The sequence below is a fragment of the Cucurbita pepo genome, chromosome LG14, assembly GCF_002806865.2.
Source record: "Cucurbita pepo subsp. pepo cultivar mu-cu-16 chromosome LG14, ASM280686v2, whole genome shotgun sequence".
Lineage (NCBI taxonomy): Eukaryota > Viridiplantae > Streptophyta > Magnoliopsida > Cucurbitales > Cucurbitaceae > Cucurbita > Cucurbita pepo.
Window position 1 is genome coordinate 2222981 of NC_036651.1, and position 23853 is coordinate 2246833.

The 23853-nt window shown below is 37.4% G+C and overlaps 6 protein-coding genes across 7 annotated transcripts; 3 read left to right on the forward strand and 3 right to left on the reverse strand.

The window, feature by feature from the left end:
* The first annotated feature begins 209 nt into the window (after positions 1-209).
* LOC111809907 (protein transport protein Sec61 subunit alpha-like) lies at positions 210-3216 on the forward strand. The gene is made up of 7 exons (XM_023696376.1): positions 210-323; positions 581-954; positions 1519-1746; positions 1846-2200; positions 2286-2413; positions 2498-2633; positions 2775-3216. The coding sequence occupies exons 2-7, from the start codon at positions 611-613 to the stop codon at positions 3012-3014; spliced, it is 1431 nt and encodes a 476-aa protein (XP_023552144.1). The 5' UTR covers positions 210-323; positions 581-610; the 3' UTR covers positions 3015-3216.
* Positions 3217-3695: 479 nt separating this feature from the next.
* On the reverse strand, positions 3696-5192 carry LOC111809909 (protein DSE2-like). Of its 2 annotated transcripts, none has more exons than XM_023696378.1 (2): positions 4777-5192; positions 3696-4097 (listed from the first exon to the last, which is right to left on the reverse strand). In XM_023696378.1, the coding sequence occupies exons 1-2, from the start codon at positions 5095-5097 to the stop codon at positions 3873-3875; spliced, it is 546 nt and encodes a 181-aa protein (XP_023552146.1). In that variant the 5' UTR covers positions 5098-5192; the 3' UTR covers positions 3696-3872. The 2 variants fall into 2 exon arrangements, with proteins under 2 accessions (XP_023552146.1, XP_023552147.1); XM_023696379.1 differs by having other exon boundaries at positions 3696-4318.
* A 753-nt stretch (positions 5193-5945) lies between these two features.
* LOC111809908 (ras-related protein Rab11D-like) lies at positions 5946-8630 on the forward strand. The gene is made up of 2 exons (XM_023696377.1): positions 5946-6280; positions 7763-8630. The coding sequence occupies exons 1-2, from the start codon at positions 6060-6062 to the stop codon at positions 8193-8195; spliced, it is 654 nt and encodes a 217-aa protein (XP_023552145.1). The 5' UTR covers positions 5946-6059; the 3' UTR covers positions 8196-8630.
* Positions 8631-9824: 1194 nt separating this feature from the next.
* Positions 9825-15831, forward strand: LOC111809729 (anaphase-promoting complex subunit 6-like). The gene is made up of 16 exons (XM_023696128.1): positions 9825-10209; positions 10675-10809; positions 10929-11002; positions 11133-11172; positions 11424-11469; positions 11730-11809; positions 11976-12157; positions 12280-12405; positions 12617-12691; positions 12819-12944; positions 13190-13259; positions 13786-13868; positions 14084-14197; positions 14432-14531; positions 14631-14666; positions 15542-15831. Exons 1-16 carry the CDS (start codon positions 9958-9960, stop codon positions 15662-15664), a joined length of 1662 nt encoding a protein of 553 aa, XP_023551896.1. The 5' UTR covers positions 9825-9957; the 3' UTR covers positions 15665-15831.
* Positions 15832-16121: 290 nt separating this feature from the next.
* On the reverse strand, positions 16122-17385 carry LOC111809730 (pathogen-related protein-like). Its single transcript, XM_023696129.1, has 4 exons — positions 17208-17385; positions 17007-17139; positions 16633-16931; positions 16122-16454 (listed from the first exon to the last, which is right to left on the reverse strand). The coding sequence occupies exons 1-4, from the start codon at positions 17343-17345 to the stop codon at positions 16302-16304; spliced, it is 723 nt and encodes a 240-aa protein (XP_023551897.1). The 5' UTR covers positions 17346-17385; the 3' UTR covers positions 16122-16301.
* Positions 17386-19972: 2587 nt separating this feature from the next.
* LOC111809821 (pathogen-related protein-like) lies at positions 19973-23018 on the reverse strand. The gene is made up of 4 exons (XM_023696260.1): positions 22805-23018; positions 22602-22734; positions 20742-21037; positions 19973-20321 (listed from the first exon to the last, which is right to left on the reverse strand). The coding sequence occupies exons 1-4, from the start codon at positions 22979-22981 to the stop codon at positions 20187-20189; spliced, it is 741 nt and encodes a 246-aa protein (XP_023552028.1). The 5' UTR covers positions 22982-23018; the 3' UTR covers positions 19973-20186.
* Between the last annotated feature and the right edge of the window lie 835 nt (positions 23019-23853).

Sequence of the window (23853 nt, forward strand, 5' to 3'; positions counted from 1 at the left end):
AAATATGATTTTTCAAATAAGGAAGAAGGGTAAAAGAAATTAAATAGTGTCCAAATATTTTCAAAAAAAAAAGAAAAAACCAGAGCATTTATTTATACTGTGGGCTTATTGGGCCCAAACTGGGTCGAACATTGGGCCGAACCCGGCTTTAATGGGCTCGCCCCGTCTCCATCTCTGAACATTTCCAATTTTCCAATCCGGAACGGATTTCAAAGAAGGCGGCTGCCTTATAAGCTTCCCTTTTAATATCTTCATTTCATTCACAATTCAATCAATCCTTGCGATTTTCCGTCGCGTTTGACTCTTCTTCTAGCCGCGTCAGGGTTTGTTTCTGAATCTCTGCCATTTATTTCATCGAATTCTCTCGTTTCTGTGATTATTCTTATCGATTGCAATTTCTAGATCTCTATCGGCTTCTGCATGTTCCATGATTTGATTACATATATCCGCGATTAGGGTTTTCTTATTATATTCTGTGGAATCGGTAGAGATCTGGAATTATCTATCTGTGGCTTGTAGATCTGTTCAATGGAGATCTTTAACGTTGAATTATTGACATTTTTTTCCATTTGTGATGCAGCGTTGTTGATAACAGGTTGGTTGAAGGAAGATGGGAGGTGGATTTAGAGTTCTTCATTTGGTTAGGCCGTTCCTTTCATTTCTCCCTGAGGTGCAGAGTGCCGATCGGAAAATTCCATTTAGAGAGAAGGTTATTTATACCGTCATCGCCCTCTTCATCTTCTTGGTATGCAGTCAGCTTCCTCTGTATGGTATTCACTCCACGACGGGTGCAGATCCGTTTTACTGGATGCGTGTTATCCTCGCTTCTAATCGTGGTACTGTCATGGAGCTTGGAATCACCCCGATTGTCACATCTGGGATGGTGATGCAACTCCTTGTCGGGTCCAAGATTATCGAAGTCGACAACAATGTCCGGGAAGACCGTGCTCTCTTGTAAGTTCCGATTTACCACGCTTCCTGATTTTTTGAGTCCTTAATGGAAAATTATGTAGTATGGTTGACAATCATGCATCCTTCTGTTGGATTTGGCGAACATTATTCCCATAGATGTTCCATTTTCAGTCGTGCGCGGCATTAGTTTTTCTGTATTGTAAAAGAAATTTGTTTTCTTACATTTTTGTAATCTACTTTTTACAAATGTTTTTAAAACATAGCCTTCATTAAGAACTCTGTTTGAAGAATTATTTTTCTTCAAAGCTTTAGTTTGTAGTTGAAGTTGGGTGCATGCTATATTTTGCTTTCTGTAAGTTATGTATTGGTGAACAATGATAGCATGAAGCACTGTGGCTACCTTTTTTGATTGTTTAGTACGATGATATCGTTATGTTGATTTGTTTTCTATTGTTTTCCTAAATGTTATTATTCTACAAACTTATTATGAATGCATTTATCTTTCACATTGATATCATACTGCTAATTTGATTTCTTTTCTGGTCGACATCATCTGAATTCTAATTTGACATGCATACATTTGTTCCAATTATTTTCCACCTTCAGAAATGGTGCACAGAAATTGTTGGGCATCCTGATAGCCGTTGGCGAGGCAGTTGCTTATGTTCTCTCGGGAATGTATGGTAGCGTTAGCCAACTTGGTGTGGGTAATGCTATTCTTATTATAGTTCAGCTCTGCTTTGCTGGTATTGTTGTCATATGCTTGGATGAGCTTCTCCAGAAGGGTTATGGTTTAGGATCTGGAATTTCCCTCTTCATAGCAACCAACATGTGGTAAGTTCTCTTTCCGTTCTGTGATCATTTCTCATCGAGTTTGTGTTTTCTGATTACATTGTCATTGATGGATTTTTCGAAATTGTCTGGATTTTGCAGTGAGAACATTATTTGGAAGGCTTTTAGTCCAACCACCATTAACAGTGGAAGAGGAGCTGAATTTGAAGGAGCAGTCATTGCATTGTTCCATCTGCTGATTACCCGAACGGACAAAGTTCGGGCATTGCGGGAAGCATTCTATCGGCAGAACCTTCCCAATGTGACAAATCTGCTTGCTACAGTTTTGATCTTCTTAATTGTTGTCTACTTCCAAGGGTTCCGCGTGGTTCTGCCAGTGAGGTCCAAGAATTCCCGTGGGCAACAGGGTTCTTATCCAATTAAGCTCTTCTACACCTCCAACATGCCAATCATCCTTCACTCTGCTCTTGTTTCCAACCTTTACTTTATCTCTCAGGTATGTTGAATTCTGTCCTTCCATGAACAACTGCAATACACTTAGCCAGTGCCTCCTAACTGATTGCGTGGAATTGTGCCTGCAGTTGCTGTACAGGAAGTACAGTGGAAACTTCCTGGTGAATCTTCTGGGTATATGGAAGGAATCTGAATACTCAAATGGTCAATCTGTCCCTGTTGGTGGTCTTGCTTATTACATCACCCCACCATCAAGGTGATATTCTTAGTTCCAAAAAAGGAAAAAGTACTCTATAATGCCTATGTTCTTTTTTGTAATATGTGGCGTTTCTTCTTGCAGCTTAGCCGATATGGCTGCCAATCCCTTCCATGCTTTGTTCTATCTTGTCTTCATGTTATCAGCTTGTGCACTCTTCTCAAAAACTTGGATTGAAGTTTCTGGATCCTCTGCTAAAGATGTGGCTAAGCAGCTGAAGGTATGACTTACCCGATCCTGAACGAAGATAAAATTACGCCCCTTCCAGCTTTTCAAATGAAAAGTCTGCCCATTGTAGTAGTTAATCATTTGGAGTAACATTCAATAGTGATTCTTGATAATGCTTTGGTTTGATTTGCAGGAACAACAAATGGTTATGCCTGGACACCGTGAATCTAACTTACAGAAGGAGTTGAACCGTTACATACCGACAGCTGCAGCATTCGGAGGAATGTGCATTGGTGCACTGACCGTGCTGGCTGATTTCATGGGAGCAATCGGTTCAGGAACTGGAATTTTACTTGCAGTCACAATCATTTATCAGTACTTCGAGACCTTCGAGAAGGAGAAAGTCAGCGAACTGGGTCTGTTCGGTTTCTAAACCTTTTCGTTCAGTTTAATTTATACTTCGATGGTGCCAAAGAGCTCCCTCTCAATTTTGGTGCCTAGGGATTTTCTTAAGTCTTATGTTAACTCATCTTAGGTATCATCACTTTAGCTTTCTTTCACTGTAAGAGCACATAATATCATCTTGAGACTCTGAATCTCCACGCCTTCTCTTTTATGTGTCTTCTTCGATGTTCATTTTTTCGCTTCCACAAAACCATAGATTTAACAGATAAAGTCAGGTTTATATGTTAGCTAGGTTATTGTCCCAAGGCGTGGTAGCTGAAACGTCGTTCGTCGGTCAGGTTAGGAGAGCAAGCTACCGTGTTTATAGCTTTTCGAGTTCAAATTTTCAATTTGTAACAACACTGGATGCCTTTTCTTCCTTTGAGAGGACTTACGTTGAACAGCTGGTTTTAGAGAACCATTTCTATTAAACATGTTATCTTTTAACTGCATTTCTTTGCCATTTTCTCGTTCATACTCGGTTACCTAAAAGAAATATATTGGAGTTTTAGCTCCACAATATGAATCACAGTTAGGTGGAAGCATGGGAAGGTTCTTATCGTGAAATCTAATAAACCTTGCCCAAAGAAAGTGTCCGAATGGGTGTGTAACAATTTGGGAATCGAATTCAAGGACATCAGAGAGCACAAAAGTAAGCCTAATCTAGCTACTCACCAACAGCACTAGTGAACATTTTATGTATGAATATGTATGAGGAACGAAAAGAGTACGAATTGAAAGGAATCTAATCCAAGCTTACAATAGACAAAAGGAGGATTATAATCAGAAGAAAAAGCAAAAAGCAGTGCATGGTGTAGGTAGGTGGCTGTTCCGAATGTGCTTTAGCTTAACCAAAAAGCAAAGGCAGATATTCTGGCCTTACCTGCCCAGACAATTGCAGAGTTTTCTGAATCTCCCTTTCGTTCTTCTGCTTTAAACATCCCCCCCTTGCAGTTGCAACAGTACTGAGCATGTCTGAGATCGAAGGACAACTGTATATACCAAATTCAAATTCTGCGGTGCCAAAATGAGAAGCCAAAGAATGTGAATATTCTTCATGTTTTCCATACTTCTGACAAATGGAAGTAAAATTATAAGATTCGTGAATTTTGATTTCTTCTTTTTCTTCCTTCAATGGTAAGAAAACAATTAACAGAAACTCATAAGAGAAGCCTAATTTCTCTTCTTTCTTCTTTTTTTTTTCCCGAATCATTTTGAATCGCGGATCATAATGGGAGATAATTGCTCAAAAGTTGTAAGGTGGAATCAATGATTCCAAGAACACCAAAATCCCTGCAATAAACACCAGAAATTTCCAACTAGAATCAAACAACAATAACGAGATAACTTCCACACTCATATGCATATAACCACAGCGGATATCTACAAGTAAGCTCATACACTTTTGAAGTTCGTATTTGTAGGCTGAAAATGAAAATCATGCTTATAATCAATAAGTAGACAATAGCGGTTTATGTATGATTCTAATTCTTTACTTCGACAATTATGAGTAAGTAAATATAGTTTTTCTGTTTCCTTTTCTCTTCGATTTCTCGTTCGCTTGAATAAAAACTCTCTGCGAATACGTTTGTTTCAAGTTTCAAGCATAAAACGCAATGATTTCACGATTTCTCAAACAATCCTGAATCTACTGCAGGTTCTTTCACATTAGAGCGAATCGATTTCGAAAACAATAAAACGAAACAGAGCAGTCACTACGTAAATCACAATGAGATCGTGAGAGCACTTACTCCGAAACAGGTTATAAGTTTCCTCCATGCCTTCTTCGCATTCTCAAGCTTCGAGAGAACCTCATAACCAGAGCAAACATCAACCGGCGAATCCAGAAACACTCGCCGCGGAATCGGCGGAGACCACAAACTACTCTGTTCGTAATCGAAGTCGAATTTCGAGGCATCGAAAAACTTGCCGAGAAGGCGATCCGACGCCGATTTCGACACGAGTTGAACGCTCAGACTCCTCGGAGTAGCGCAATCAAGAAATGAAGAAGAAGAAGAAGAAGAAGAAGAAGAAGAAGAAGAAGAAGAAGAAGAATCGGCAGAGGTTGGCATCGGAGAGACGACGGAGAAGAGAAACTTCTCGACGAAGACGAAGTGTTGCAGCGTACGAAGGTATCGTGAGCGCGCCTTTTTTAGATTGATTGAAGACGTTGGGGAAAAAATGTAAAATAGAATATTTAAAGGGGTCAAAATGTGATTTGTTTAAATATTTGGAGACCGTTATGAAACAGTTATTATAGTCCAAAGAAAGTTAATTTGGAGTGATTTGGAAGTAAACTAGAAAAATAAATAAATAAATTTTAATAAAAGTTTTTATAAATTGATATCTGTCGTTCACATGAAATCTCAATTTATTCATGCGTCATTTATATGTTCGAGAGTCTTCGAGAGTCTTAATGTTATATTAAATTATCACTTCATCGTCAAATTAATGTCGAGAATTAAACCCTACCTAATATCCGTCCCATTTAACATATGAATTCATTTATGTTCTGTTTAGCCTCGTCTCGGACGTGACACCACTGTTTTACTCGAGAAATGTGTTAAACTAGGTTGTCACAGTTAAATTATTGTTGAGAATTAAAGTCTTATCGTCTTTTTTTTTTCTATTTAGGTGTTAGGGTCGTTGCTTATTTGCTTGTTGTTAGCTATAAAATTTGTTTTTTTAAATTGATTTTCGAACGTTTTTTAAAACTTGCGTCGTTTATGTTTTCTAGAATATTCTATGAGGAATAGGGTCGGAGGGTTGAACATATGTCGCTCGGGTCAACCGTGACTCAAAATCTAGTTGACTAACCAATAATCTCCCAATCAAACCAATAATTAGGGAAAGGAGCGTGCAGGTCCAGAATAAGCAAACGTGGACCTTCCTTCACAACTTCCCTTTCTTTTATTGATTTCACGCACTTCCTCCCACTTGATTTTGCATTTCATTTATTTTCTCTCTCTCTCGCTCTCTCTGGTTCGATTCTTCTTCTTCTTCCTCGTAAAGTTTGAAGTAAATCGAAGCAACAATGGCGGGTTACAGAGCTGATGATGATTACGACTACCTTTTTAAGGTGGTTCTGATTGGGGATTCCGGCGTCGGCAAGTCCAATTTGCTGTCCAGATTTACTAAGAATGAGTTCAACCTCGAGTCCAAATCCACCATTGGTGTAGAGTTCGCCACCAGGACCTTGAACGTCGATAGTAAAGTTATTAAAGCTCAGATTTGGGACACTGCTGGCCAAGAAAGGTTTTGTTTCTTCTCTCATCTTGATTTATCTTCGTTTCTTGCTATCTCCTTGGTTTTCCTTCCTTTGATTTCTGTCTGAGTTGTTTCTTCGCGCTTTGGATTATTGTTGCTGCTTACTGTTTTCTGTGTTGGTTGAGTGTTCTGGTTTCTGAGTTTGGTTAATTAGCATGTTCTGGTTCGCCGAGCGGGTTGTAATAACCTAGATCTGTTTGATGGGAGGTGTTTTCTTATCAATCTTGTGTTCTTATGGTTCAATCGAGTGTTTTAATGCTCTCGAAGTTGGTTCTGATGTCTTCTTACTGCGATTTGTTGCGGCTTTGTTCTTCAACTTTCATGGTTGGAAGGGTAATAACGCTGGTTGATGATGGTTAAAAAAGCTTAGATTCAGAAGGCACTGAAGAATTCATTGATTAGATGTTAGTGAAGTAGTGTGCTCCTCTGAGCCATTTCATTTTTAAATATCTTCTAATTTGAATTAGCAACAGAAAGTTTTGATTCTTCCAATTATTCTTTCCCCTGTCTCCCGAGAAAGTATAAAGGTATCTGGCTTCCTTCTACAGGAATTCGTCTCCTGTTTTCCATGGGGGATATGTTGAAATTCTCTTTCATGCATTGTAGCTCTTCGACCTTTTGATTTGTTTCTCAAAATATCTCCTGGAGAAAAAAAAAAATCATTTCAATGAAGTTTCTATTCTGGGTTAGCAGGGTCATTGAACACAATAATGCCATTGATTTCCTGTTTTAAGAGAAGCTCAAACTGACGCTATAATGACTTAGAAGTAGTTTAGAGTCTCTTTCTAACAAGAGAAACTATGCCATCTGCTGGATCTCGTTGTATGTGAAACTTTTGTGTAATAGTCCAAGCCCGTTACGTATTGCCGTTAGCCTCACGGTTTCAAAATGTGTCTGCTAGGGAGAATTTTCCATAGGAATGCTTCGCTCCCCTCTCCAACCGATGGGATCTTGAGCTGTTACATTTTTCTCATAGTTTCTTGGGCTTACTATTCTCACTCGAACTCACTCGATGACACCATGGTACAACCTATAGAACAGATCTTATTCTAGTTAGGTCGTCGCTCCTAATCACTTTGTTATGAACTTTTATTGGTTTTGTCTAATTAGCCCAAGCTCTCATAAAAACTGAAGCTTCTATGATGGATTGCCTAGAAGATATAAAGGTGCCACTGACCCCTTCCACAAAATAAGCATCTGACAAAGGAAATGAAATGATCTGCAATTCTTGATGTGTTTTCTAACTTTCGATTAACTATGATTTTACCATTTGTTTTTGTTATACCTTTAATGATGCTCATGAATGTTGATTAGTAGATCGCAAAATTCTTTTCTAATAGTTAAGAAGATGGCTTCATCATTCATCAATAAGAGTCTGGTAGACTGATTGTGCGATCTAGTTTACAATCTCTCAAGTTTTCTTTAAATTGAATGAGCTATTCAGATCTTACATGGGTTCTGTGTCTATAGGTACCGTGCCATCACCAGTGCCTACTACCGTGGAGCAGTTGGTGCACTCCTCGTATACGATGTCACTCGTCATGCGACATTCGAGAACGTCGACCGGTGGCTAAAAGAATTGAAGAACCACACAGATTCCAACATCGTTGTGATGCTTGTTGGAAACAAATCCGATCTTCGCCACCTTGTTGCTGTTCCAACCGAAGATGGAAAGTCGTACGCCGAGAAGGAATCACTATATTTCATAGAAACCTCTGCACTAGAAGCAGTCAATGTCGAGAAAGCATTCGCTGAGGTCCTAACTCAGATCTATCACATTGTAAGCAAGAAGGCGGTTGAAGGCGGAGAAAATGGCTCTGCTACCTCTGTCCCTGCCCAGGGGGAGAAAATAAACATCAAAGACGAATCGGGTTTAAACAGAATCAAATGTTGCTCGAGCTAACTTCGGTAATCTGCCTAGATGATTTTCGATTTCATGTAATGTAATATATTCTTTCCTTGAAGATGGTTATGAAGAAAAAGGAAGATATATATATATATCCCCAAGACGTTCAATCTTGCTGCATTACAGAAAGAGGAGTGTACCTTAGCCACATGATTGGTTCGTGGTTGCTGTTGTGTCATTATTAGCATCTTGGTTTCAAGTTTCTATGGCAAATGTCCACCATTTTAGCCTCTACTACTACCCCTTTGATCTGTATAAGCATTCATGGATGTCCTACGATGATAATGATGTTGATGAACCCTCATATTCATTCATATGTTGTTTAAGTCGGTTATGATGGCTCTTTGAGCTGTGAACTTCATATTTGTAACACTTATATTACTTTTTAGCCTGCCTATTTCGGGAAAAAAAATTATCATTTTGGTCCCTTTACTCTGATTTTTATCCTATTTTTGTTATTATACTGTCAAATATTTTAGTTTTTGGCGGTTTTTTTTTTTTTTTTTTTTTTTTTTTTTTTTTTTTTTTTTTTTTTTTTTTNTCATGATTCGGACTCATCCCTCGAACAAAGTACACTATAAGCCTTCTCTGAGGCTTATGGAGCTCTCGAATAGCTTCCTCTTAATCGAGGCTCGACTTCTTTCTATGGAGCCCTCGACATGGCTAAGTTTAGGGCATGACTTTGATACTATGTTAGGAAAGACTCACCCCTCGAACAAAGTACACTATAAGCCTTCCTGGAGATTTATGGAGCTCTCGAATAGCTCCCTCTTAATCGAGGCTCGACTCCTTTTTATGGAGCCCTCGACATGGCTAAGTTTAGGGCATGACTTTGATACTATGTTAGGAAAGACTCACCCCTTGAACAAAATACACTATAAGCCTTCCTGGAGACTTATGGAGCTCTCGAATAGCTCCTCATCCCTCGAACAAAGTACACTATAAGCCTTCTTGGAGGCTTATGGAGCTCTCAAATAGCTTCCTCTTAATCGAGGCTCGACTCCTTTCTCTGGATCCCTCGACATTTGAGGATTTTATTGACATGACTCTGATACTATGTTAGTGATTACTCTCCACAATGATATGATATTGTCCACTTTGAGTATAAGCTCTCGTAGTTTTGTTTTGTACTTCCCAAAATACCTCATAGATATATTCATCACTTATAAACCCATGATCTTCCACTAAATTAACTAGGGACTCGCTCCTAATAATCCTCAACAGTATTAAGTTTACTTTATCATATTATGTTCGACTAGGACCAATTCAGTCACGTTTTCATTCATTTGGAACTTGTATTTTCTTACCTGGAATTATTATTATTTAATTAACTTTGATATAAATTAATTTAAAATGACTAAATTTGAATAATTGAAAGTATATTAAGGGGAATGTAATTCAAAATTTATTTATAAGATAAAAGATTGAATTAGAAATAAAATAATTTAATACAACATTACTAATTTTTAAATCTCATTCAAAAGGTGAGATTTAAAATAAAAATAAAAAAATTAATTTTGTTATTATTATTATTTAGAAATTGTCATAAATGTAATATGTGGGTTGAAGTTCAGAGCCCATTATAAGCCCAACCAAAAACCACATGCGCATAAACACAGACACACACGGCCTCCCGCCCAATTTTGTTCTCTTCAATTTTCCCTCTCGATTTCAGACCGTCGAAACCCCATCGGAGGAACTCGGCGTTTCGATTCTCTACTGTTCGACAAATCTCACTTCTTTTGAGCTATCGAAATCCATGAGAATGAGGGAGGAAGAAATCGAGAAGCTCCGAGGCGTAGTAAGGGACTGCGTGAGCAAGCATCTCTACTCATCCGCCATTTTCTTCGCTGACAAAGTTGCCGCTTTCACTGAGGACCCTGCCGACGTTTACATGCAGGCGCAGGCCCTCTTTCTTGGCCGCCATTTTCGTCGTGCGTTTCACCTCCTTAATGCCTCCAAGATCGTCCTCCGCGATCCGCGGTTTCGTTACCTTGCTGCTAAGTGTCTCGTAAGCTTACTTGGAACTTCACTGTTTATCTGTGTTTTTTTTTTCTCTGTTGATTTTAGACCTCCTGTGTTTTTTTCGTATAGATTTTGATTTGATGTGTTAGGGGTTTTTCTTGTGAATTCTGTTTATGATGTTGTGGGACTCTGAATGGAATTGGATCAGTTGTTTGCAGTAGGAAAATTTGATTACCGGAAATTCAGTTTCTTCAGAGATTTGAAACACAGGATAAGACATTTTGGGCATGGAGTCAGATTGTGAGATCCCACATCGGTTGGGGGAGAATGAAACACCCTTTGTAAGGGTGTGAAAATCTCTCCCTAGTAGACTTGTTTCAAAACACCTTGAGGGGAAGCCCGAAGAGAAAAATCTAAAGAGGACAATATCTGCTTGCGGTGTTCTTGGGTTGTTACACAGATCTTATGTTTTTAATAAATATCATTCGTTTTTAAATCTTTGATTGACCAGGAGGAATTGAAGGAGTGGGACCAATGCCTCATGATGCTTGGTGATGCCAAAGTGGACGAGCATGGCAATGTTCTTGATAATAAGGATCACAGTGGCATGTACCTCGACAAAGATTCCGAGGATCGTGAGATTAATGTACTGTTATCTTACAACATATCAACTTATTTTAAAAGAACACTCTCGGTTTAAGACTTTCAGGATGGTTAGATCATTAGTTTCACAATGGGATTCTCTGTTTTCCTACCTTATAACAGATAGCCGCAGCAACATGCTTTTTAAGAGGCAAGGCATATGAAGCTCTGGAAAATCGCACTCAGGCTCGACTTTGGTGAGTTTATGAACACATTTTTACCTCCATGAGCGTCTTAACCAGAACCTACAGAGTTATTAAACTCTGAAACTTCAAATTAATGAATGATGTCATTTATTTATCATGATTTTTTGAAAATGGTGTTTAGGTATAAAGCTGCTATCAAAGCTGACCCTCTATGTTATGAGGTAAATATGTTTCTTTGCCGAACTTTGGTATTTCTGAACCTATTCCGCTTAGCGTACTGTTACCATTCTTGTATGTCGTAGTTTAAGAAGCTGTTAATTAATGCGTTGGCCTTTTACAAAGATCAGGCAACAAAATCTCTCCTTCCTTTTTTGGTGTAGCCATTAATTTGTAAGAGAAACGTAACTTTTTTTATTCATGTTTTGGTTTCTTTCTTTTAATAGATACCATTTTTATGTCCATTTTTGTCCAGGCTTTGGAGTGCCTAATAGAAAGTCACATGCTGACTTGTGATGAAGGTAAACCTCGATACTACGCATTTAACGTTTTAAAAAGCTATTGAGGTTTATGCCCTGTGGCAATATTCTAACGTTTAGCCTCGAGACTTGCGTCTTCGTTGAACCATAAGAGGCTTACACCTTGTGAACTTTTTGATACTTATATGTATTCTGTCAATTGTTCATTGATGAAATATTTGACTTATCATTTTTTTTTTCAATCTCGCCCGTCTTTCGTTAGGACTATTAGTAATCTACTTTTATATGATGTGAAATTTCAGAATCAAGTCTACTTTTATCATTGCAATTTGGTCCCGAAGATGGATGGCTATCATCATTTTATGCATGCTTAATAAAGAAGGTAAGAAGGATGCAACTTATTTTTCTTCTATTACGAGTAATAAATTCTGAACAATTTTATACTACTCATTTTAATTGTTAGGATGCTCTCTTTTTTTTACTTCCAACATTTTTCCCTTGTGTGCTTGTAAAATTCTCACTAATTTGTTTCTTTTTTTGTTCTCCAGTATGATAAAGAAAATATTATTGAAGCGAGATTCAAAGAACTTGAAAGGGAAAGTTGTAATTCTGAAAGTTACGATCCATCATTTACGCGTACTTTAAAAACTAACACCGATCTTTTAGCTTGCAAAGCTGAATACTACCATCAATGTGGTGAATATCAGAAATGCTTTGAACTTACCTCTGTGTAAGTCTATAACTGTCTAGGAAACTAGATCAATATATTCCTATAGTTTCGTTAGAACTATCCTTTCTTTTTTTCCTACCTGGGTTTTTATTTATTTATTTGTTTTCCCCTTCCATTTACAGTCTCCTTGAAAAAGATCCATTCCATTTGAAAAGTACACTGGTACATTTAGCGGCTGCGATGGAGCTTGGACATTCGAATGAACTTTATCTAATGGCGTGCAACCTGGTCAAGGACTATCCTCAAAAGTGAGTGTTTTGTGTAGCTGAACTTTATATTTTTCAGTTGTTGAAAAATTCACAATATCTTATTTGAAGTAAATATTTCATGGAAAAGTAAAGGATTTTGCTTTCCTTGGATGAAGCATGATTTGATAAGTTAGGGATCACACCCATAATATTGTTAGATTTGGACTTCCCTTTGCTATTTGTTCATCACTTATTTTGGATATCCTTTCAGGGCTTTGTCATGGTTTGCTGTTGGTTGCTATTACTTCTGTATCAAAAAGTATGATCAATCGCGTCGCTATTTCAGGTGAATGTGAATGTGACTGTTGCTGTCGGTTGTTATTACTACTGTACCATTTCTCATGTGTTACCTTGCAAACCTAGTTCGATACTAACACTCTTTTCTGATATCTATTATTTATCGTATTCTACAGCAAAGCCACAAGTCTGGATGGAACATTTGCACCTGCTTGGATAGGTTATGGTAACGCTTATGCTGCTCAAGAAGAGGGGGATCAAGCCATGTCTGCCTATCGCACTGGTGCTCGATTGTTTCCTGGGTAATTAATTTTTTAATTCTAAAGTTATTTTATGTTTTGTTTTTAAAATTTTGTAGCAAAAGGTGTGAAATTATTTAGGTTATTAAGCAATACCTTTATTATCTGTTTAGTTTTTTAAATGATAAATGATGGAAATTTTGAGTTTTGTCATTTTGTAAAAATTGTGTGTAGTTGTTCATTTGTAAGTTCTCTTATTTCATGAAATTCCCTTCTACAGGTTGAATCTTGATATTCTTTTATTCCAGGTGTCATTTACCAACATTGTACATTGGTATGGAATATATGCGAACTCACAGCTTCAAGCTTGCTGAGCAGGTATTACCTAAACCTCATGCCATCATTGACAAACCTGGCACGCATATTTCTTTCTTATTCTCAATTCCTTATGTATTTTCACAATCTTTAGGCCCCATATTATATGATGGCAGAATCCTGAGAATATAAAATTATTTAAGATTTTAATTATTTGTTCACATCTGCGAGATCCCACATCGATTAGAGAGAGGAGCGAGTGCCAGGACGTTAGGCCCCGAAGGGGGTGGATTGTGAGACATCGGTTGGAGAGGGTAACATTTTACAAGAGTGTGGAAACCTCTTCCTAGCAGACGCGTTTTAAAAACTTTGAACGGAAGCCCGAAAGGAAAAACCCAAAGAGGACAATATCTGCTAGCAATAGCTTGGGCTGTTACATAATCTCATTCATGTCTTGTATCTGTCGGTTCTTGGTTGCCCTCTTTAGTCTAACCTACATTTTCTTACTGATAAAAAAATATCGAGTAGTCTTCTTATTCATTTGTTGTCTCTCAAAATGTTAACATCTGAATGGTCTTTTCTTGTTCAGTTTTTTGTGCAGGCAAAGACAATTTGTTCATCAGATCCTCTTGTTTACAATGAGCTTGGAGTTGTTGCTTATGACATGAAAGAGTATCTATATTTTTCTCTCTTGATTCTCTTTAAATCTTGATTTTTCACTCAATAATTTTGTTTGAAGGTCTGCTTCCTGGCTCAGATAGTGGTTCATTTTTATGTATATTGAGATTACGTACAAAACAAGATCATAGAACTTTGCTGTTGTCTTAATTTCTACTCTTTGATGGTTTCATCTTAATTGTTGATGTAAGTGACTATTTTATCCTTAGGTACAATAAAGCAGCATGGTGGTTTGAGAAAACTTTGGCCTGTATCCCATCTCCTTTGAGTGAAATGTGGGAGCCTACTGTCGTTAATCTCGCCCATTCATACCGAAAACTAAAGTATGGTGGTAAAATTTATTTAAAAAACTTATCACTGGTTTAATTTTTTCATTTGAGATGTTTTTTTCAGATGATTTCCCTATATTTCTATGAAAGGTTTTGCTGAATAAATGTTGAATACCTTATTTTTCTGTGATTTATATTTTGTACATAAGTTTATGGAACATGTTTATATTAGTGCATTTATTACCGGCTTCATTCAAATTTGGTTGACCCTATTTGTCTTTGTGCTAGGATGTACCGTGAAGCAATCATGTACTATGAGAAGGCACTTGCCTTATCAACAAGAAGCCTTAGCACTTATGCTGGTCTTGCATATACTTATCATTTGCAGGTACTTGAATATTTCAAACACTTGGAGTATCTGGTTTACGCATTTCTATATTTGTGTCTAAGGTTCTTAAAATAAAATTTTGTTTGGCCTGTTTTGCAGGATCATTTTACTGCAGCCATTACATATTACCATAAGGTAAGTTGGTTTTAGTTTCGTGACTATTATGCATCCTTACTGTAACAGCTCAAGCTCCATCGCTAGCAGATATTGTACTCTTTGGGCTTTCCCTTTTGGGTTATCCCTCAAGGTTTTTAAAACGCGTCTGTTAGGGAGAGGTTTTCACACTCTTATAAATAATATTTCGTTCCCCTCTCCAACCGAGGTGAGATCTCACAATTCACCCCCCTTTTAGGGCCTAGTGTCCTTGTTGACACTCATTTTCGTTCCACTTTCCAATTGATGTGGGATCTCACAATCCACACCCCCTTCGGGGTGTAGCGTCCTTTCTGGCACTCGTTCCTCTCTTCAATCAACGTGGAATCTCATAATCCACTCCCTTTGGGGCCTACGTCCTCTCTGACACGCCGCTTGATGTTCACCCCCTTTCGGGGCTTAGCGTCCTCGTTGGCACACCGCCTGGTGTCTGACTCTGATACTATTTGTAACAGCCCAAGCCCACCGTTAGCAGATATTGTCCTATTTGGACTCTGATACTAGTTGTTTATCTCTCCAACCCATGTGAGCTCTCACACTTACCTTACAAATCTGTCTTATTTACTGATTTGTGTACCTTCACACAAGTGTTACTGTATTGTATTAGTTGTTGTGATGGGTTTTATTTTTGACAATTATGTGAGTCATAAGAGACCATTGATATTAACCTGTTGGGGACATCAGAATAAATCAGATGCAGTAAAACGTTAATGGAAACCGTCTGTAACATAATGTACTGATGGTATTGCCATTTTCATGCAATGAAAGGACGTTAATATTGAGAAATTGTGCTTTCTATTTTATTTCAGGCTTCATGGATCTGATTTTTCCGTAATATGTTCTTGTTTGTGAATCAGGCTTTGTGGCTGAAACCAGACGATCAGTTCTGTACTGAAATGTTAAGTTTAGCTCTTATGGACGAATGCCAAAATGGGATGGACCCAAAGGCAGACCTTCGGCGAAGTGAGGTCTTTGTTTAACTCTGGTTTATTCCAATCTTTTTTTACATCACAATCATGTTTGTATAATAATTTTTAAAGTTTGTGCATTAGGGCAGTTGTAGCTTATATAATCATTAATTTAATTCTTGTACTAAAGAATTCAAATTATACTGTGATTTATTAGAGGAATTCCATGATTTGTTAGAGTTTCTATGCTTCTTCCTTGCGAATATGATATCATTTGTCACAATTGCACTCTTGCGAATATGATATCATTTGTCACAATTGCACTCTTGCTGCAGTAGAACAACAATTGTGTAATGATTGTTCTAATCCAGCAAACAAGTCAACTATGTAAAATTCAGACTTTGCTGACAATATTGATGTATTTTCGAGCCTCGAGTTCTACACTCCTTTCGTGGTATGTCTATTTTGCTGAGATGGGTATTTGGCATACAAATATTACATGCATAAATATTGGTAGCATTTCACATAATTACAGTCGAAGAGAGCATAATTCAACATCTTATTATCGTTCATATTTAGTATGCACCAGAAAGGATACAATTAACAAACATAGAACTACAAACCCACAGGTGAGCTACAAAGTTCTTTATTCTCCATATATATATATATCTTGTTTCAGACAAACATTTTTTTTTTTGTGTTTGTGGAATTAGTTCTGGAGATTGGAGAATGGGCAACCAGAGGGAGATGAATCAACAGCTTTTGATTCAGAAGCAGTTTTTTTGCCCTTCAAAAGACCTCCAAATAGCTCTGCTGGATCATAGAAGAAATGAGCTTCTTCAACCTTCATTGATGAATCTACCTGCGCAAATATCATTATTATCCAATAGTATATAATATGAAGCTGGTGAAAAGATAAAAATGAAGGGGTTTAGGACGTCAAAAGTTTGATTTAGATTAGTGGATGAGAGCACAAATTGACCTGAACATTCATAAACCCGACGTTAAATATGCGTAAAGGCACAGAATCTCGACTTTACCTTGAGAGTTCCCATGCCGTAGAACTCGAGCATTTCACGAGTAGGGGAATGAGCTTTATAGGGCCCTTCAAAGAAACCCCAATGCCTAAACTTGTAGGCAATCAAAGGAGGAGGAGAATAAACCTGAAGAAGTTCCCATGCAAACCCTCTTGGAAAACATGTCTTAAAGTCATTACAAGTTAGTTCAAATGTCTCCGTCTGTGCATTGAAATAATGGAATTCCTCTGGTAGAGAGTTCTTCAGCAATACATTCAAGGTTCCAACCTTCAATGTTTCTTCACCTGAGACTCCCTCTCTTCCTGCACTACCAGAGAGACATGAAATTAACCTAAATTGATTACAATCATAAGTAAGAAACAAAGAAATTAAATTACCATTGACAAAAATGTGGAATTTGTGAGGGTTTATGATCTTGAAATCCTGCAATCTAGCCTTGTTAGCAAACTCCATTTGCAATGTTTTTACCATATTCTGCACTGTTTCTTCCACAGATCCTTTTGGCCACACCTAATCATAAACAAAACAAATCAAGCAACAGAGATGAGTTCATGAAAGGGAGACAAAAACAAAGAAACCTTGGTCCTGCCATCTTCGAAAAGCTTGTTAACAGCCTCATAACTTGGGCGCCCCCGCTTCCACTGAACCGTAGGGGCCTCCAAATGCAAGAAAACTCTGTACTTATCAGGACCCATGATGCCTTCCTCACTGCTCATCTTAATGGCTTCCGTTTCCTTCAACCAAACTGGGAGCTGTGATGATGAACTGAGTAGCCAAGTTATGGGGCCTTTTATAGGACTGCTTCATCTCTCTCTCTTCAATGCTTTGAAATACATTTTCTTTATAACCACGGTAAAAAAAAAAAAAAAAAAAAAATAGTAATAAATAAAGTGGATTCCTTCTACTCCTCTACCCGGCTTTATGTACTTTTCTAGATGGAAGTTCTTAATAGGTTGAAATACCTCAGTGTAGGTTGTTACCAACTTCCATAGATAAAGTTAAAAGTTAAGTCAATCTTAAAAATAGGATAGAAAACGTCCGCTAAGGCCAACTATGTAAGTGGTCTTACTATCGGCTCAGTTGGAAGACTTGTCTTATGTACGACAGCACGTGTCCAATGACCCTTGCATGTGTCATTTATGATTTATGTAACGTGATGATATGATAATGTGATGATGTTATATGATGATGATGATGTAAGATGTATGATGATGAGATGACTTAATATGATGATATTTTATACTAAGATGATGTGTATGTACTAAATGTCATGATGCATTATGACGACGAGTTTTCTAAGACAGAACCCGAATAAATGTTAATGATGATGATGAACATATGAAGGCCAATGCATGTATGTTATCTAGGGTAATGTTTGAATGATGCACAGGGTTGTGTCATAAGAATGATTTAAAAATGAAAACTATAGGACCTCATGCATTTTGTGTGTTCATATACCTTCGGTTACTTCCCAATTTATGATGATGTGTATGGATGTGTACATTACGATGATGATGATCATCATCATGCGTCACATGATACTCAGAGTTTTGCTGACCTCTGGACGTTTGATTACGAACAACTAGCCCAACTATGATAGGTCCAGGAGGTGCAAACTCCCTGGGGGCTCACGCTCCCATGTATGAGACGTGTGTAGGGAAATACTATATATCCAATTTTGTCTAGACGAGAGGTCACCTCTATGATAGTTTTAACTCTAATCATAAATTGCATGTGTTTGCATTCCTTAACCCTAGTAGTGGAGTCACTTACTGTGAGTATTTCTTAAAATATTTAAGTCGTGTGCTAATTCTATTTCAGCAAGACACTCCTGTACGGGTGACAACTTTATAGAAAATAAAGGTCATGACACATGCATAGGATAGTTGTGTTTAAATTCTTAGACCATAGGTAGTATATATATAGGACGTTTTTCAATTTTAATATTTACTTTGTTTTATTTAATATTTCGTCATTTTTTTAATATCGTTCGAGATAACTTGATCTAATTAAATTAAATCAAATTAAATCAATTATTTATTAGCCTATTCCTACTCCAAGAATTAAATAAAACTATTAATTAATTAATTAATTAATTAATAGTACATATGAGTTAAGTTTATCTAACAAAAAAAAAAAAAAAAAAAAAATTATAATCAAAATCAATCAAAAAGCTTTTTGAGTCTACTACTTGGAACTAATAATTTTATTAATTAAAATTATAAATTTTTTATAAGTAAATTAATTTAGACCATTCGTAAAAAAAATCATTTTAAATTAAGGTATAATTTTCGTATATTGTATAATTTCTTTAAATACAGAAATTAAAATTCTATAATCGGTGACAAATTTTTATTAATATGAAGAGTTTTTCATTTTGTGAAAAGATTAATTTTATTTAAATAGAAATAAATGAAAATAATTACAATTTTTTGTAACATACCAATTATTATTGGACGAAACTATTTTAATATACTTAAAATGAAAATTTAATGACATTCTATTTTTTAATACCAAACATAAATGAAATTCCCTAATTTATTAATTGCTATGTGTATTAGAGAGTCTATTATTATTAAATACAATATAATTAATGTGATTAATAACCATATATATAATTTTCTTAGCTGGTTCACTATTTTTTCAATTTAATCTTTTATATTCTAACCATTTTCATTTATTGCACCTTATATCAATTTGATTGCAAAGCTTACACAACAATATGGTATATATATATATATACACACACATACACATATACATATACGTTTCTCACAGAGAAATAATCTTCTCGATCACATAGAAAAATTCAACGAGAGATGAAAACTAGGATGGAGAAGCTATCTACCGTTCTTCGCTTTGCCCGGTAACACTTCTTGATACAAGGTGCATACCTTCAGCCTCTCGTTTAATTCTCGTAACTTAGAACATTTTTCTTTTCATTTTAAATACTTTTTTGTATCAGAGCAAGACACCGACCGAGCAGTGCACCAACAAGGACGCAGACCCTAAATAAGGTAGATTGTAAGATCTCACATCGATTGGAGAATGTAACTAAACATTTCTTATAAGGATGTGAAAACCGCTCCAACTTAACATCATAGGTAAACGGCTTATTATCATTCATATTTAATATGCACCAACATAAAAGATTACAACGAACAAACATAACAACAACATAAGAACTACAAACAAGCAATGTGCTAGCAAGACACTGACGTAAGAAAATATTTTTTTGTATCAGAGCAAGACACCGAGCAATGTGCTAGCAAGGATGCTGACCTCAAGTCGGGTAGATTGTAAGATCCCACATCGGTTAGAGAATGTAATGGAACATTTCTTATAAGGATGTGAAAACCATTCCAACTTAATATCATACGCAAACCGCACTTATTATCATTCATATTTAATAGACCGACATGAACGATACAACGAACAAATATAACAACAACGTAAGAACTACAAACAAACAAGATTAGAACTAATGGATAGTGGTGTGAATGTCTGAGACATACATTTTTGTTCATTTTAGACCAACTTTTGTTGTGTTTGTGGAACTACTTCAGCTGATCAAAGAGTGGGCAGGCAGAGGCAGACGAATCAGCTGTTTTCTTGCCCTTCAAAAGACCTCCAAATAGCTCAGCTGGATCAAAGAACACATGACCTTCTTCAGCCTTCCATGATGAATCCACCTGTCCAAATAAATATCATTTCGATTAGTCGACCAGAACACAAATTGATCCGACCCCGACCATTTATGAGCGTGACATTAAATATGTATAGAGATACGTTTGTGTGTGTTAATGATATTTAGTATTGAACTATAGTTTACCATATATATCATATTTAATCTTTTATTATACGCAAATATCTGGATATCTTTCCATATCGTTGTAATATATTTGATTATAAATAGAGAACTTTCACACCATTCAGGTGTGGTGGTTTTGACAACTTTTCTCAGTGTAACAGTCTAAGTTCATTGCTAGCACCTATTGTCCGTTTTCGGCTCTTACGTATCATCGTTAGTCTCACGTCTATTAGGGAAATGTTTTCACACCCTTATAAGAAATGTTTTGATAAGAAAGATGGGTATTGAATCTCGACGTTACCTTGAGAATTCCCATGCCGAAGAATTCGACCATTTCGCCGGTTGGGGAATGGGATTTGTAAGGACCTTCAAAGAAACCCCAATGCCTAAATTTGTAGGCAATCAAAGGAGGAGGAGAATAAACCTCTATGACTTCCCATGCAAACCCTCTTGGAAAACATGTCTTGAAGTCATTATGAGTTGACTCAGATGTCTCTTCTTGTGGTTTGAAGTAATGGAATTCCTCTGGTAGAGGATTCTTCAGAAATGTGTTGAAGCTTCCAAGCTTCAATGCTTCTTCACATGAGACTGTTCTTCCTGTAATTAATTCATCTTTTAATGCTTAATTTAGAGTAATGGTTGTAAGCTACTTCTCTTAATACAATTTAATTACATGTAATTAAGGGTGTTTATGAATCGAGTTAGGTTAGTTTTGTGTTAGGTTAGACCCGACTTAATAGATTGAAAGATATGAACTCTACAAATAAGCTAAATGATCAACTTAGATGGAAATTGTGAGATCCCATATTGGCTGAAGAGTGGAACGAAACAATTTATTATAAGGGTGTGGAAACATCTTTCTTGTTGATGCGTTTTAAAATTGTGAGGCTGACGGCTATACATTACGGGTCAAAGCGGACAATGTTTGCTAGTGATGGTGTGAGATCCCACATCGGATGGAGAGGAGAACAACACATTCTTTACGAGGGTATTGAAACCTCTCCCTAAGAGACTCATTTTAAAAACTTTTGAGGGGAAGCTCGAAAAGGAACAATAGCTGCTAACCATGGACTTGAGCTGTTACAAATGGTATTAGAGCCAGGCAGATACTTGGCGGTGTGCCAACAAGGACACTAAGCCTTGAAGTGGGATGAACTCCAGGTGGTGTGCGAGCGAGGACGCTGGCCCTGAAGTGGGGTGGACTCCAGGTGAATTTTGAGATCTCACATCAGTTGTAGAGGGGAACAAAACATTTTTTAAAAGGGTAGTGAAACATCTCCCTATCAGACTCATTTTAAAAACTTTGATGGGAAGCTCGGAAGGGAAAGCGCAAAGGGAACAATAGCTGCTAGCTATGGACTTGAGCTGTTACAAATGGTATCAGAGCCAGTTAAATACTGGGCGGTGTGCCAACAAGGACGCTAAGCCCTGAAATGGGATGAACTCCCGGCGGTGTGCTAGCGAGGACGCTGGCTCTGATGTAGGGTGGACTCGAGGTGAATTTTGATTGGGAGAGGGAACAAAACATTTTTTATAAGGGTATTGAAACCTCTCACTAGCAGACTCATTTTAAAATTTTTGAGGGGAAACTCTAAAGAAAACCCCAAAAAGGGCAGTACTGGAGAGTTGAGCTGTTACAAATGGTATTAGAGCTAGCTAGATACTGGACAGTGTGCCAACAAGGACGCTAAGCGCTGAAGTGGGATGAACTCCAGGCGGTGTGCCAGTGAGGACGCTGACCCTGAAGTGGGGTGGACTCCAGGTGAATTTTGAGATCTCACCTCGGTTGGAGAGGGGAACAAAACATTCTTTATAAGGGGTACGAAAACCTCTCCCAAGCAGACACCTTTTAAAGGGTGGCCAACAGGCCAACGAGTAAAAACATTTTTTATAAGGGTACGGAAACCTCTTTCTAGCAGACGCGTTTTAAAAGGTGGCCAGCGGGCAATGTGTCAGCGATGACAAACATTCACTGTAAGAGTATGAAAACCTCTCTCTAGTAGACGCGTTTTAGAAACTTTGAGGGGAAACTCGAAAGTAAAACCGGTAAGAAGACAATATCTACTAGCGGTGGAGTTGAATTTATTTATTCATTTTTATCGTTTACCGGTGAAAAAAGAACATATTTAGAAGATAAATGTGTTAGAAACAAATGAATTACCATTGATAGAAGCTATGAAATTGTGAAGGTTTATGTTCTTGAAATCTTGTGGTGTAGTCTTGTAAGCAAACTCCATTTGCAATGATTTGACAATATTCTGCACTTGTTCTTCCACAGATCCTTTTGGCCACACCTATGAAGAACACAACAAATGAAGCAACACAAATGATATTAGATCTGGTAAACAACAAGAAACAACCAACCTTTGTTCTTCCTTCTTCAAACAGCTTGTTCACAGCTTCATAATTTGGTGGCTTTCCCATCCTCCATTCAACTGTTGGACCCTCCAAATGCAACGAAGCTCTGTACTTATCACCACCCATAATGCCTTCCTCATAGCTCATCTTATGCTGTGGTGATGAACTGAGTAGCAAACTCATGGGGCCTTTTATAGGACTGCATCATGTCTCTCTCTCTCTCTCTCTCTCTCTCTCTCTCTTCAATGTTTTCGAATATAGTTTCTTACGGAGAACGGAACATTTCTTATAAGGGTGTGGAAACCTCTCACTAGCAGACGCGTTTTAAAATCATGAGGCTGATGACGATAAGTAAGGGGTCAAAACAGATAATATCTACTTCAGTTGGTGAAGAGAATGAAACATTTTTTTTAAGGGTGTGGAACCTCCCCTAGCAAGCGTTTGAGATCCCATATCAGTTGGGGAAGAGAACGGACAGTTCTTTATAAGGGTGTGGAAACCTCTCACTAGTAGAAACTTTTTAAAATCATGAGGATGACGACGATAAGTAACGGGCCAAAGCAGATAATATCTACTAGTGGTGGGCTTGAACTGTTTACAAAAATTGAGATTTCACGTCAGTTGGGGAAGAGAATGAAGCATTCTTTACAAGGGTGTGGAACCTCCCCCAAACAGGCGTTTGAAAAACCTTGAGGGAAACCCGAAAAGAAAAGCCTAAAGAGGAGAACATGTTATTGATAGAAGCTGTGATGTCCCACGTTGGTTGTAGAGGAGAACAAACCACCACTTATAAGAGTGTGAAAACCTTCCCTAGCAGAGGGAAGCTTGAAAGGGAAAGCTCAAAGAAGACAATATCTGCTAGCGGTGGATCTGGGCCGTTACATTTGAGATCCCATGTCAGTTGGGGAAGAGAACGGGCTAGCGGTGGATCTAGGCCGTTACATTTGAGATCCCATGTTAGTTGAGGAAGAGAACGGACCCTTCTTTATAAGGGTGTGGAAACCTCTCCTAGCAGATGCATTTGAAAAACCTTGAGAGAAACCCGAAAGGAAAAC